The 15,512-nt window shown below is 41.8% G+C and overlaps 1 protein-coding gene across 2 annotated transcripts in view; it reads left to right on the top strand.

The window, feature by feature from the left end:
* SEMA5A (semaphorin 5A) overlaps positions 1-15,512 on the top strand; it is a 290,042-nt gene that overhangs the window by 124,837 nt on the left and 149,693 nt on the right. For both annotated transcript variants that reach the window (XM_037062995.1, XM_037062997.1), the window contains exons 4-6: positions 3,188-3,250; positions 12,232-12,330; positions 14,098-14,311. In XM_037062995.1, coding sequence (XP_036918890.1) covers positions 3,188-3,250; positions 12,232-12,330; positions 14,098-14,311 — 376 coding nt within the window. The remainder of the gene's footprint in view (positions 1-3,187; positions 3,251-12,231; positions 12,331-14,097; positions 14,312-15,512) is intronic.

Here is a 15,512-nt window from a genome sequence, read left to right as displayed (position 1 = left end):
AATGCACCACAAACAGGAATCTTCATGTCTTTTAAAAAATAGGTGTTTCAACTCTGCCTACTGTGTACAGCCAAATAATGGCAATATAACTGCTACATGTCTGCTGTTCAAAAGTGTAATGAGGAGTAAATGCAGAATGGAATAGGGAATTGATTCTTTTTCTTTACTGGGCTCTGGTGCAATGGGAAAAGGTGGGAGATAGCAAAAATTAAAGATTAAAACAACCCAGAGACCCAGGAAATTAGATCATTAATGTTGCATTAGATCTGGAATGGAGAAGGAAGGATGCGTTCCTTTCTGTTTTGACGGTCATAAGCCAGGCGTGGGTAGGTGCGAAAGATGGCCTCACAAATTGGTTAATGGGATTTGCTCCAAAATTATGACACATGAAAGGATAACCAAGAATCTCCAGTACAAATAGAGTAAGAAGGCTTGATTTAAAGTTTTAACCGATTAGAGCCAATCTTGTGGAATAAAAAAAGTTATGACCAAAAAGTTATGAGATAATCTAATTTTATACAAAATAATGAGTAACTTTGAGAACTAAGATCTCCTACAGGAGAGTTCCATTGACATTCATGTCCATCTCCACAGAAAATGGGGTTTTCAAATTTGTTTTTCCTCACAATAGTCAAATGGGTAAAGTGTAGCTCACTGAGGGAATAATTAATCTGGAACCCCCAATTTTATGCCAATCTGGAAAAGACACATTCTCCCACTACATTCTTTTTCAAATTCTGTAACATCTCATAATATCTGTTCAGCCCTATAATAGTTTTTTTTAATTCCACTGTTAGTATAATTTCCCTTCATCCCATCCTTTATTCAGGTAGAAAGTAAGTCAACAGAAAAAGCTATACAATCACGGTCTTTAATTCTGGATTTGAATATTGTTGGAAATCTGGTGACATTGTAATGAAAATACCCAGGAAAGTACATTTTAATACTTTTACAAACTGTCTCCAGAAGGATCTGTAAGATTTGCCCTGTTTTCTATTGGCCCCATAAAGAGCAGTTGCTCTTTCTTAGTCAACTGAATAAAGTATTGAAATATTTTTGAAAATCTCTCACATTCTTTTTCCCATTCCTTCCCCCTTTCAATTGCTGGCTGATATTTATCTGGAAAATGCAAAGGATAATTGGGAATTAGATGGATTTGGAGAGCTGTTCATTTGCCATTTCAGCCGAAGAATCTGAGCCATTTTATGCATTTAATAAATATTCTTCTTGTAACCCTGGGACTAACCTTGCTCCTTGTAGCTCTTGTGTTTACTGAAGAAAGTGTTACTATTCAACTTTCAAAAAAATCGCTAGACCACAGAGGGCCATTATAAAATACCTCTTTCTTTCAAACATTTCACTGTATAGAAATTAATTTCTCTCTGTGATGTATAACACTAAATCCTCTTGGTGGTACAAAATTGCAGTTATAGTAAGGTCTACTTTGCTAAAAGAATATATCATAATGGATCAATTCTGTTTTGAGTTTAAGTAAGGGTAAGAGCATGGATATCTTTATTTAAATAAAAACAAGAGTGAGCTTTTATAAAGAGATCTAAGAAAGGAAACATCGACTGAGAATGACAGCAATGCATTTATTTTATCTGTGCTTCATGGAGATAGACGGTTATGAAACTGTTTGTGAAGCTCTTATCTCTTCTCTAGAAGTGCCATCACTTTTCATGAAAATATTTGTCATCGTACCATGGAATTCAAGTCATTTGTTTGCATGAGATGCTGATTAACTGTGACTTTATTGTTGCCATTAAACCTTATGAACAGGAAAACATCACAGAAAGAATTAAATTCTTTCATCAGATGTTGACACTGACAAACATCTCCAAGCCTGTAGGAGGGAAAACAGTTGTAGTTTTGTTTCTGTTTGAAAGACACTCAAGTGTTCTCTCTAGAACGCTTTTCTTACAGACCCAGGTTTGCCAAGTTACATAAGTTATACACGATGCAGTGTTTCATGTTTTAATCTTTGTTATGTCGCATTCTTTGGAGGGTAAGTAGAAATTAGATAATGCTGTTGGAATGACTTTGTTATTCTCCTATGTTTTGGAGAGTGAGAAGAAAAATCTTTGTAGAAGTAAGAGTGAAGCTGTTATTCTTCATAATATTAGACATTAGTTTATTTTTGGCTAACTTAGTTTATTATTTAACATTAGCCCAAATTAACAAAAAAATTCCCTTGTTTAAATTTTTTTTCCTGAGGATGATTTAGCCAGTTATTCAGAAATCCTGAATTCTTCACAAATTTACTCTAAAATAAGATAGGACATGACTGTAATAACATGTACAGTTGGAGAAAACATGTATACCCCATAATAGTCCACATTCCATACAGTAATAGAAAAGATAGACAACATACATGGGTACATTTGTTCAAACATGATTCCCAGTCTCAGCATGGGGATCACTGATGTCTGCAGGCATCATTTCCTCTGTGAAGTGAGCTCTGTCTGTTTCTTAACTAATCACAGGCTCCATTTGTGAGGTAGCCTCCCATGTGTAAGTACCACATCCAATTGATCAGCCCGGGTTAGGTTTGGGAAGTCTGGGAAAAAATATTTCACAGTATTTAGTCAGAGCTAATAACAGTATGAACATCACTGGTATCGGGGTGGGTGAACAGTAGTAGATGGGCTTTTTGTAGAGCTACTTGTTTTATTGACTGTTCACCATTTATATACATATCTTTGCAGTCATAATATGCGAGATCATTCTCGTTGCATTATCTACGAATATTGGTAGATGACATAGTATTAAAATAAAATGTAAATGTCTAAATGAGCATTTGGACCCTTCTGCAGCCAGGCTTCTCTTTGAATCCCGCTCCAGGTTTATTCTGTAACATCACTGAAGTGATGGTTTCTGTAATTGCGCACCCGTCGCCACCTCATTGGACGTGCCTCTCTCACGGTGACCATGCCTAAATATCGCGTGATTACTGCCTAAATGCAATACTTAGGTGGGAGTCCCTTAAAATTCTTCCCTACTAAAGCCCACTCTCAGCCCACGTGACTGAATTTTATGTAGTGAGTTTAAATTCTATATTAGTTTGAAAATATTGGTGTATGGTGCACCCACATTTTCTAATCTGGTTACTGGTGTCTTATTTTTTTTTTTGCTTTTTATTCAATCAGAACCATAATAATTGCTGTCATTTTGGTCTTTCCTACAGGCTGTGGAGTGGGAATGTGATGAAGTGACCAAGAAGGCCTGTTACAGTAAGGGCAAGTCGGAGGTACGGGGGGGGCACGGCCATGGGGGTGGTCAGCTCTCTGAAGGGTGAAACGTAAAACATGTGGATATGCAGGCTATTCCTGATGCTGGTGCTATGTAAAAAAAAAAAAAAAAGCAAGATTTTAAATATATATCCAGTAAATTCTCTAGGTTTTATCATTAAATTAGTTTCCAAAAGGGGATTTAGAATATAAGATCAGATCTAATTTGTACTCTCAGTCTTTAGACTAAGTTATGAAATTAATTAGTTATGATATCATTTAGAATAATAGAGGCCTGGATTTTTAAAATAGTATTTTAATTTTATCTGACTGTGCCTCACAGCTAACTCCAGAAAAGTAACTATATTATATCTAAGATAAGAGATTTCCTTATAATTTGTCTTAGTACATTTTTAAAATAAGCACTCTTTCCACAAGAAAATCTACACACACACCTCCCCCTCCCAAGGTCCTAAGGAAAGAACAGACAATAGCCTGGAAATGCATGTCTCGAGCAACTGGGTCCGTGGCTGCAGAACTTGCACACAGTTGGCTGGCCTGAAAAGAGGCCTTAGGACAATTCAGAAACTCTTGTGTTCCTGAGAGAGTGATACTAGGTCACCTTGAGGAAATTCTGCCACTGGCTCCGAGGCTCATCATGTCTCATTCTGAGAGAGCATCTTACTTTGTTGGAGCGAGGGCTGTCCAGCGTGAATCACCCTTTGGCTAGCAGAAGGAAGTCGCTTCACAGAGAGCAGCCAAGAGGGCTCTGTAGCGAAGGTGGTCCGGGGACAAAAGACAGGGCAGATGGAGGTCGCCGGGAAAGTGTCCTCACACCATCTGTATTTGTAAAAGACTGTCCTGCACTTAATTTTACCCAACCTCACTTCCTGTCTCTCTTTAAACTCAACAGTTTTGAGGGTCAGACACATAGGTAAGTCTCGGAAAACTTAGTCCTTGCATTTCCCAAAGCTGAATAAAGAACTAAGAAGAAGAAAGAGAAAGGAAGAAGCAAATACAGTCTCAGAGAGGGAAGCACTTGGAGACAAAGAAAAAGAAAAGCTATTTATCAAAAGATCTCTAACCTCTGAAATAAATCACGGGAGGAACAAAGATACAAGGAAATTAAAGGTAGCAGCAGGTTACAAAGAATCAGAACATTGTCTCCTAAAATACCCCTGGAAACAAATAAGTATGTAATAAATTTATAACCTTCCTGAGGTTGTCTAGATTTTGTACAAGCCTTTTGAAAAGATGCTTTCTTTCTTCACCCTATAATATTTACACATCTTAGCATGGCAGATGAGTTGTTGTACTTTGCTCTTCACTCGCCAGAGCACAGGGATTCTTCAAATAAGACCGCTGTGCTGAGGGGTGTATTGTGGGGAACCAGACTCACCTGGGTCTGGGGTGGAAAAAATCGCCTTGCTCTGTATTAGCAAGATTCCTGGAAGGAAAGCCTCGGCCTTTTATTCCCTGGATCTAGGGCCAGCATCCTCCCCTTTGCCTGATGACATGGGTGCCTTCCAGGGTCCCAGGGCACTGTCTGATGAACCTCATTCTTGTTTAGCGTTTATTTAGCATCCGGTTCTTTCTTAATGTGGCATTGGACACAGGAACCATCTGATGAGAACCTGGGCCCGGCTCCTGCAGCACAGAAAGGGAGGAAGCCAGGTCGCCCCAGTGAAAAGCTGCAGCTAGGCCAAGCACCACCTGCCCACTGGCTAAGCCCCGAATTCAGAGTTCGGACACCCCAAGTTTCCCTGTTCTGCCAATGCCAGGGACAAAACCAGAAAACATTCTCGGGCTCAATTTGACTAACGTGGCACATCAGTCGGGGGAGGGCGGGGGAGTGAACATCAGATTTTTCTTTGTAGCCATGACTTGAGAAACGAGAATTCAACTGTTTCACGTCTTTCTTTGTGCGGTAGTATTGTGAGGATTGACAAAGAATCACAACGTTTCCCTTCTCCCTAAAATAAAAAGAGCAGTGCAAAATGTGACATCTCAAAAATGAGAACAATGCCAGCCATTTTGACTGAAGTGGGTTTTTTTGGATTCTAAGAGAATTGGCCTGTGCTCTTCCACACAATGTGTTTTACTGCGGAGCCAGGAATGTGGAGAGAGGGTGAGGGGCGGGCCCGTGGGTGGCAGGGCCTGTGCCCACTCTCTGCTCTGGTGAGAACCTGCCTCAGCCGCCTGCAGAGCTGGGGAGAGAAAAGATGACACATTTCCTCCCGTTTCCCTGGGAACTGATGGCTGGGACTGGACCGACGTCTTTTCCTACGTAGTCCATTCCGGTGACAAGTGAGAGAGTCAGGGGGAAGAAAAATGTCACCAAATCTTTGATTTGGGCCCCTTTAGAAAAGAAGTAAGGTGCTGAAGCTGCCAATTTTTCTTGAGGTTTGAGCTCTATTTCACTTACACAATTTCCAGTGCACTTTGGAGAGAGGGGGTGACTTCGCTGCAATAGCTTAAACATTCCATGTAGTAAAAGGGGGAAAATCTGTGTTTATGAATTCCAAAAACGTTTATAATAAAATCTGTTGTATTTAGTCCTTTTTGAATGCCATTATAGAATTCGGCTTTGAGAACTATTTAAATTTCTTTTACACAAATATTATTTTAAACATAAACAGTCGATTCTCTGGTGATCTAACAAGCGCTCCTTGTCTGTGTGGGGTTAGTGTGTCAGAGCCAAAGCCCTTCCCACCATGACCTTTAGGAACCTGACAAAGGAAACACAACTGGCTATTAAGGGGATGAAAGAGCTACTTTGTGTGCATGTTGCACTTTATAATTTTCAAAAGTTTCTTGTTCCCGATTTCATCTCAGTACTTTTAACACCAAGTTCCTAGAATTATTTTGTGGTTAGTGGGAGAGTTTTGATTAGCATCCAGGGCTCTGTGTATTGTCCCTCCTGTGACCTGTGGTCCTGCTCCCAAGTTGTCAAACTGCGCAAGAAAAGACTGAAACTGCCCGTAAGTGAGAGGGGTAAAACATGACACCACCCTGCCTGGGGTCCTGGTGGCCTCAGGGTCGAAACTTGACATCTTCACCTAAGTTGCCTGTATTTGGAAAGCTATGACCTAATCAATTCTGCCTTTATCCTATATAATTGCTTCAAAACTGAGGATTCTTTAGGTTAGATTATATACACCAACTGTTTTTTGTGGGGGCAACTTTGCCCAGAAAGTCCCCCTGTCCGCCACGGATGAAAGTAAACACCACCAAGATGTGCTCTGCTTGGGGAGGAAAGGTGGCCAATCTCTCAGAGGAGAAAGGCCAAGAGCCCCCTGCTCAGGGGGCTTTTATTGGGGTTGTTTGCACAAGAATACAGGTAAGGATCAAACAATAGATAGCATTCAAAGAACTATGAGGGCTTATTTTCAGTCAGGGTCAGATAGCTAATGAGCCATAAAACTTTGAGGAACAAACTTCTTGCTTGGACCCTAATCATTTAAATGAAAGCATTCTAAACAAAGCAGGTTTCACAGGATTTTTACATATTCTTTCTTAGGCCTGATCACCTGGGGAACCCGGCCTTTCCAGCACAGGGCTGCACTGCCTTCCCCATCATAGGTTTTTAGGCTTAAGTGGATTAGAGCCAGGAAGTGCTTCTCCCAGATGGAAATGGGGACTCCGGCTATGTCACAATAGTCAGGGGCGAGGGTCCATTGCTCAGTCTTTGTTGCAGCCCCCTGAGTCCTTCCATGATGGCCTTCCAAGTGATCGTGTCTGGCTCAGACAGAGATCACTGTCTAAGGAATCTTACCCATCATTGACTTCTGACCATACTTTGGGGCAGGGGAGTAAGCTGAGGCAGCGTTTGCTACCAGAGACAAGGTTTGTCTCCTGTGGCTCAAGTTCTGGAGGTCGCTCACTCTTCCTTAGCCATGGGAGGCAATTACAATTCCTGAAACCAGGCAGAGCGGTTCTTAGCAATTTTTGTATATAGAGGTTCTCAAACAAGTTTTCCATGGAGTCAATTTCATTGAAAATAGTTGCATTATATAAATATCAATGTATAAATTACATGTTAATATATTAATTCACCATGTATTATATAACATAATATAGTTTTAATATACATGCATGTACATAGCTATATACATAGCTATATCTCCATAGTATAAACATGTAAATAGAGATATAATAATATATCTATATGCAGGGGAGGGCAAAAGTAGGTTGATAGTTGTTCCTATGGAAAAAGACATGTAGCTTATGATTATTATAATAGCTTTTTTAGTTATGTTTTTATTTATTGATGAGAGAAAGAGAGAGTGAGAGAGAAACATCAATTTGTTTTCCATTTATTCATGCATTTGTTGGTTGATCCTTGTATGTGCCCTGACCAGGGATCAAACCCACAGCCTTGGTGTTATTAGGACAATGCCTAACCAACTGAGCTACCTGGCCAGGGCTACAATAGCTGTGTTAACTCAAAAGGATGCCACAATGGCACACTGCACTTAGGTACAATCTGGTAGGTGCTCAAATAGTTGGCCTTCATTAATTACACATTCTTGCAGTCTGAAGATCAGTAAACAAACCTGAATATTTGTGGCCTTCTTGGGTTAGCTCCACTGCCTCCCGAGGAGGTTGAATTGAACCTACTTTTGCTTATTATAATTAATATTATAAATGTGTGCACATTTATAATATTATACACATGCACACATATCTGATTGGATCATACGGTTTTTCAAGATCCACCTGGTAATCATGACTTCAGTTGGTGCACATTGAACCAAAAAGGTACATGCAATTGCCCTGAATTTCTCCTTGGATGCTCTCATTGGGTGCTCACTAATGCATCATTAAGAGACAGACACACTGCTTTCAGTGGGAGCGCTGTGATTAACATAAAGGCTGTCAGGCTTCCGACCCTCCTCTCTCCTCCTCCCTCCCTTCTCCCTAAAATTGATGGGTTTGGTGATGGCTGGGTATTGGTGAGGCATCTACCTTGTTTACAGTTAATCTTTCTACACAATTACAGTCTTTATTCAAACAGAACATAACTGTTTGAAAGGAAAATGATGAAATGCAATAAGGCAAAACCAGTTAATTCATTAAGAAAATGGTTCTAAAATATGTGTTTTGTTTTCTGGGGCCAGACCTTATATCCTTGAGACCAAGTGAATCTTGGCCAATCTCATCTAAAATCTTTCAGTGAGTCAGCAACTGTGCATCTCGGCTATCAATTCAAATAAGAATCGCTTCAAAGTCAAGGACAGGTTGACCAGCCTGTGAGAGCGCAAGCACACATGGGTCATTTTCATGTCTAAGTGGTATAATCAGAATGTAGATGGATGCATGTCATTATCAACAACAGAAGTCACATGGTAGCAGGTTGCTAGTGGCCTTGGACATGAGCACTGTGACTTCTTGGAAAACCAGAATTTACTAAATCCCCTTCATCCATTTTGAAGATAGGATAAAGAGAAAAAAATTCAGTGACATTTAGATAAGCTGATCTATAAGAGAGACCTCTAACAAATCTCTAAAAGGGGCTCCCATACTATGTCTGTATTTAAAACAGGATTTCTTCATGCATTCCTTCTATCAAGGTCAGCTAACCCGTGCGAAGGCCACGTTTGTAGGAAGGACTTACGAAAGGTGCCAGGGGATTTTTATAGGAGAATTTGGGTCTCAGGGTCACCACCAGAATGAGACTAATTATTACAAAGTCTGGTACACAGACTATTTTCTTTCATTCTTAAATTTATCTTAGCTTTTTGGCTAAGTAATTCCACTTTCTCCCATTTTCTATGTTTTTATATTTTGTTTTGTTTGAACTTGCCCCCATCTCTCTTGAAAATAAAAGCCCAAGAAGTTATTATTTTCCATGTATTTCTTTACTTGGGATTCACACTGACTTCTAGAATGAGTCAGGGCGGTCTGTCAGTTAAACCTGAGAGAACCTCTGAGTGAGTACGAAGAGGAAAGGTCTGAGATGAGCTGTGTGGCACCTTTGGGCACATGAGTTCAGCTTTTGACAGTTAAGAAGAAACAAAATACCACCTGCCTCCAAAGGTTTCTCTCGCAGGGCGCCCTGTTCCATCCAACCTCGCATAATGGACTCACCCAGAACATTACTAATGCTCCTTAGGTCCCGCTTGTCGTAAGCAGGTCTGGGTTCCATAGGGTTGGGTCCTCCTCCATCGTTTTAGAAAAGGGCTGCACACACCTCCGAGTCAGATCGTCCTGGTTCCTGACATTTACCTCCTCCCCTCCTGCGCATTTACTGAGCTGGGGGCAGCACACAGGGGCACGTGGCCCTCCGCAGGTAGCAGAGCGGCCCAGTGTGTTCTCAGGTGGTCCTGATTCCTAGATCATGCCTCTTTTTTTCCTTTAAAAATACACTCTGGTCTAATTAAAATAATAGTCTTTTTCTTCATTTACCTTCGTCCAAGATTTAAAATAAATCACCAGTTGGACTTGTCCTGCTTTCTTGGCACAGGTCTGCATCCTGGCTGCTACGTTCCCTGACACCTTCCCAGTCCTTCCTCACGTTTGTGATGGGCCTTCAGGAATGTTAATGACCTAAAGTCCGGTTTTCACTTTGTCTTGGGGAGATTAAGATAAGCAGCAGCTTTTTGTTATCTTGATTGTTTGCCTTCCTATAATCAATCACAGGCACTGGCTTCCTCTTCACCGAATTCAGCCTTGAGATCACACCTTTTCAAGCTGGACAGATTCTCTCGAAATAACTTGCCCTTCACCTTGTTCGCCTTTAACGGAGGCTGCCTCTAGCCGACTTCTATCTTGTGTCGGTCTCTTGCTTCAAAATAACAAATAAATAGTTCTGTACGTCTTGATTCATTCCTGAAAGACTTCTAAAAGCAGCATCAGAAATCAAACAAAACCCCCACCTGCCTCCAATGTGTGGAATTCTCCATCTCATTCTTACGATAGTGTCATTTTTATGTCTTTTTTATCTGTGGATGTGTCCAAACCTCTTGGCCCTGTGTCCTCCAGGGTGTCCCTTTGGACTGTCCCTCAGACAAGCTCAGGCTTCCTGTTTGCCTCCTCGCTTTGATCCTGTGTTTTCAAGCTCTGTGCCCTTCTGCCCCCTGAGGGGGCGGCCCCACCATGCCCCCCATCCTGTGCTCTCTGTATGCCCCCGGAGTCCAAGAAGCGATGAGCCTATGGTTCTCTGAAGTCTTGGTTTATTCTTTTTTTCTAGAGCTCTCCTTCTCTCTCCCCAGTTATAAAAACAAAACAGAACAGAACAAAACATACCTCCCCATCTGGTGCACATTTGTCACCCAATTTACTGTCTACTGTTTACACTCACTTCTTAATTATTCTGATCATTATCTTAGATCTTTCACCCTGTGGGTTTTTTTTCCTCAGTGTCTTCAGATTGGCATCCACTGATAATACATGTTACTTTCATTGCTAGGATTAATATTAAAAGACTTACCTACCCTTGATATTTCATGTTACATTTGCAAAGCAAATCCAAGTAGCTTAGCCCTTTTCCTCATCACAGCCAGGCCACACAGCAGCCTGAATCATGGCAGATCAACATTTCATGGAGGCTGGGGTTCCCTTTGGTTGAAGGAGCACAGCCATGCCCTAAATCTAGATTCCCCCGACTTTGGACAATGTGTGGTTCAAGTCATCATGTCATCTTCTGGGTCCAGCTGGTTGGTCAATGCCCACATCCTGTTGTTTTGCTGGGCCCTGGCTTTGTCTTTTCACACTTCCCACCTGGTCCAGGCATGGGATGAAGATGGACTGAATTAGGACATAACCATGTTCTTAGCTGTCTTTGAACTGCTGTCTCCTTCCCTCCAGGTTACCTTCCCCATTGATTCCCCAGTCGTCCTATCATCACAATCATTGGATCAGGTTGGAACTTCATGCAGTAACAACACACAACGGGTCCCTTCACAATCAAAATAAAATGCAAACTCATCCTCCTGGCACACCTGGCCTGTGTCTGGCTTTCCAGCCTGGGTCGCCTCCTCTGTACACAATAGAAGCACCAGGATTTCTCTAGCCAAGGTGCCTTGGCGTAGTCCTTTCCCTTGCCTGGGCATCTTTTCCCTCTTTCGTTCAGTCAAGTTCTGCAAGTATCAGATAATACCTGTTCCCAGAAGGCTCTGTAAAATCTACTCCTCCTTTGAAATCCGTGTGAGGTGTCACCTCCTAGAAGCCCTCCTACATCTCTTGGCTTCCCCTCCCCTCTGGATTTAGTAATACCCTGTTCTTCTGTGGACAACTCTAAAGTTGTCCATCGCTTCTCTGGGCCTCTATTTTAATTTTTCTCTGAAGAGCCTACATTGCGACCCTCAGCACAGTGCCTACCAAAGAGTATCCAATCAGTAGATGCTTGTGCAACGTCCATGCACGCCTATGACCGTGCCCAAGATTTTCTAGGAATGCTTTGCAACTGCAAGAAATATCAGCACTGGGTCAGCCCTCAGCACGGGCGTTCCTCCCATAAGTTTCAGCATGCTCTCTCGGTTTCTTGTCCATCAAAGAGCCAAAAGTGTTAAGAGTCTTGCTTTGTACGTAATGCCATGTGAGAACTTAATGGGAAACCTATTCCAGTTCCTAAAGTTTCACACGTCACCTTTGCGTTTGGAGGAACATTCACAATGTTTTCTCAAAACCCTGAGGAAGTTTCCTGAGATGCTGTTTTATGAGGAGCATTGAGTATGTACCTGTTATTTACTTTCCTAATAGCTGGCAAAGACAATTTTGGGTTTGGGTTGCTATCAAATGTAATTCAAAATGAAACCCTGTTCATGAAAAGAAAGCACGCGCTTTGAGGTTTTAATTGAATGGAGTATCCTGTATTGAGTAAGCATGGAGATAGTCAGATTATTTGTTTTGTTGTTATGTTTCACTCAATTTCTGAGAAGGTTTCTTTTATTAGTGGTCAATTAATGTTTAATTTATTTGCTAGACAGATTGTACTTAGAGTCAGCATTCCCTTTGGGCTGAGGTGTTATTAAAATGTTTCTTGTGATTTTTTTTTCAGGATGAGTGTCAGAACTACATCCGGGTGCTTTTGGTGGGTGGCGACCGGTTGTTTACCTGTGGGACCAACGCTTTCACACCTGTCTGCACCAACCGCACGGTATGGCTTCATGTTGAGAGTTGACAAAACTTAATACCAGGAAAATCCAAACCTTTGATGAAAACACTAGTGTCTTTTTTAAAGAAAGATTTTATTTATTTTTTATTTTTAGAGAGGGGAAGGGAGGGAGAAAAAGAGGGTGAGAAGCATCATTGTGTGGTTGCCTCTTGAGCACCCCCTACTGGAGCCCTGGCCTGCAACCCAGGTATGTTTGGCCCTGACTGGGAATCCAACCAGCAACCCAGCACTCAATCCACTAAGCCACAGCAGCCAAAACACTCGTGCTTTTTTGTACTTCTGTTCTCCAATGAGTTACTCTTTAATTCAAAACACATCTTTTATCAAATCACATCAATATTTGATGTATTTATTTATTCCTAATCCCAACTCTTAATTAAATAAAGAACAAGAAATAACCATAGCTTATACAATTAAATTTAAATAGAGTTCTAAACTATTTCTATCAGTTTTTCCCCACCAGTGACTCTAAACATTAATCATAAACATATTTTTCCCTTAATTCTGCTTTACTCTGGACATACTTTTAAGTATTAAAGTGGCCTAAAATTGCAATCCAAATGAACAAAGATATTACATACTGGGCGAGAAGCACAGCAAAACTTTAATGCAAGGAAACGGACAACTAGAACTCCAGGCAAAGCCGTTGTATCATTACTATCAGGGATGTTCAGCATCCACATCGTACACCAGGGAGAGCAGCTGGGGGTCAGAGCACACGTGCCATCTTCCCAGTGCAGGATTTTCTTTTGATCTTCCTCAGGGAACATGATGTTGAACTATCATCAGGTGAATCTTCTGGTTGCCCAACTTCTCACAAAACCGGAATCCATTGTCCGCTTTCAGTGTTCATTATTTTTGAACTAACGTTCAGTTACTGGAAATAAAGGGAGGATGATGGTGGTGAGAAGCAATGCTCACAGAGACCCCGGGGCCATGCCCTGTTCCAAGAGTCCTCTGTCAACTCAATCACTCAATCACTTCTACCCCATGCGGTGGTCATTCTTTGGGTCCCCATTTTATAAAAGGAGAGTCTCAGGCATAGAGACTTTGAGTAACTTAACAGGGCTACACGTCCACCTGGAGAGCAGGCAGTGGCTTCGAGGGTCCCCCAGGCCCTCTGCTCTGTTACCTCTACGGAAGGTGTGACGGAGCAAGCGCACGCAGGATTCCCTCCCCACCAAAGAGCTCTTCTCCTTCAGTGACTGGATTCCGCTCAGATGACAGCAGGATGCGGAAGTGTCTCTCTAAAAGCTGAATGATTAAGTTTTGGAAACTTGGGCTATGTGGTGCTATAAATATCTATAAATCCTTACCTGTGAACACAGCTGTGGGCTACTCATAATATGCTGAATCACTTATATTGATGAAAGTGCACATAATTCTTTATTATGGTTTATATTTCTGTAAGCCTGAAATTTGGTGTCCTTCTTCAAGTGGAAAAGTCAGCCATGCCCCTTGCATTCTGAACAGAAGGCGTCTGCATACAACAATCCTCCGATTGTGTGAGGATTCACTGGCATGAGGTTCCGGAGCTCTAATGGGACGATGAGAGGGATTGACCCCGTGGACTCTTTAACCACGGCCACAGCAGCAGTTTGGCCAAGGGCAGAGCGTGAAAGTTTGTTGTGTGTTATCATAAGCCCCAGAAAGCTTGTCACCCTTGCTTTGTTAGCAGTTCAAACACTAACATGGTTAAAGAGCTTGCCTGGGGGATAATTGGTGTCTCTCTCCTGTCCTCACCCACAGTTGAATAACCTGACCGAGATCCATGATCAGATCAGTGGCATGGCCCGCTGTCCCTACAGTCCCCAGCACAATTCCACGGCTCTGCTCACAGCCAGTGGGGAGCTGTACGCTGCTACAGCCATGGATTTCCCGGGACGCGACCCCGCCATTTACCGAAGTCTGGGCGTCTTACCGCCTCTCCGCACGGCCCAGTACAACTCCAAGTGGCTCAATGGTAGGTCTTACAGGGGGAAGACCTACCTTACGGGGGGAACTCCTGTTTCCTGTCTCAGGTATCTGTGGTGCCTGGTTACATGGTACTTAAAACCAAAGTGCCACAGTTTCTACAGAACAGTAAATTCATTTTCTAAGGAGATCAAAATGTAATGCGTTTAGTACTTCCATGTGAAAGGTCGTCATATGGCTCTTTGGTGATAAAAATAGCAGTGATATTCTGAACAGTGTGGATCATGAGAAGAGGACTCCTTTGATAATCGTTGAACTTATGTTGTTTTTTAGTATTATTGTTTGTAATTTATAAAATGTGGCGTGTCCAAGATACAGACTCATGATCTGCAGACTCATGCATTTTCTCTTGACGTCTTTATTCTACAGGGCCTGGCACAAATAATGCCCCTTTTTATTACAAAATCTCTTATTACAAAATCATAGCCATGTAATTCTGTAACATAACAGTATCACACTGAAGTGCAACGCACCACGGAACATTTTAGGTGAAATGTTCAAAGTGCTGTCCTTCTCGTGTGAGACATTCACGTACCCTACCAACCACACTCAAGCAAGCCTTCCTTTTGCAGGGCCCTGTATACCTAAGAAGGGAAATTATTAGCATTTTTTGAAATGTTCAGATACCGTGTAAAATGTGTGTGGCTACTGGTAGCTCCAAATAGCTGGAAGGTTGAGTAAGACCTCTTTGGCGTTGCTTGTATCAGAGGCTCAAATGTTAATAAAGGACCTCAGTCATATTACTCGTCTTGCCACCACCCACAGCCTGTCCAGTCAGGTTGGTCCTCAGGCTGGCTGTGCTCATGAATGCTAATTCACTGCTGCAACTTCTGGTCCTACATCCAGATGTGACAGTATCTAGTGGAAGAAGAACCCACATTTCTTGTATTATTTTTTTTAAGAAATCAGAAAGCCCCAGAAGACTTCCTTTCAATCTTGGGCTAGAACGTGGTCACCTGCTCACTACTGAGATTGGCTCTGTACCAAGTCCTGAGATGCGGCAGCTGAAGTTCAGCACTTTGTGTGGGTTCATGCGTGAATGTGGACACACACACACCCCATCATAATGATGTGGATAGGTATATGAACCATATGTAATCCCTTCTCTCATGTATTTCAGAGTTGACACTAAGGTAAAATCTTTAAATTGACACCATAATATTTGCTATTTTAAGCTTTCAAGTTCTGCA

The sequence above is a fragment of the Sturnira hondurensis genome, unplaced genomic scaffold, assembly GCF_014824575.4.
Source record: "Sturnira hondurensis isolate 20B ecotype Veracruz unplaced genomic scaffold, ASM1482457v3 Scaffold0014384, whole genome shotgun sequence".
Taxonomy (NCBI): Eukaryota; Metazoa; Chordata; class Mammalia; order Chiroptera; family Phyllostomidae; genus Sturnira; species Sturnira hondurensis.
This window is presented reverse-complemented; position numbering and strand designations above follow the sequence as displayed.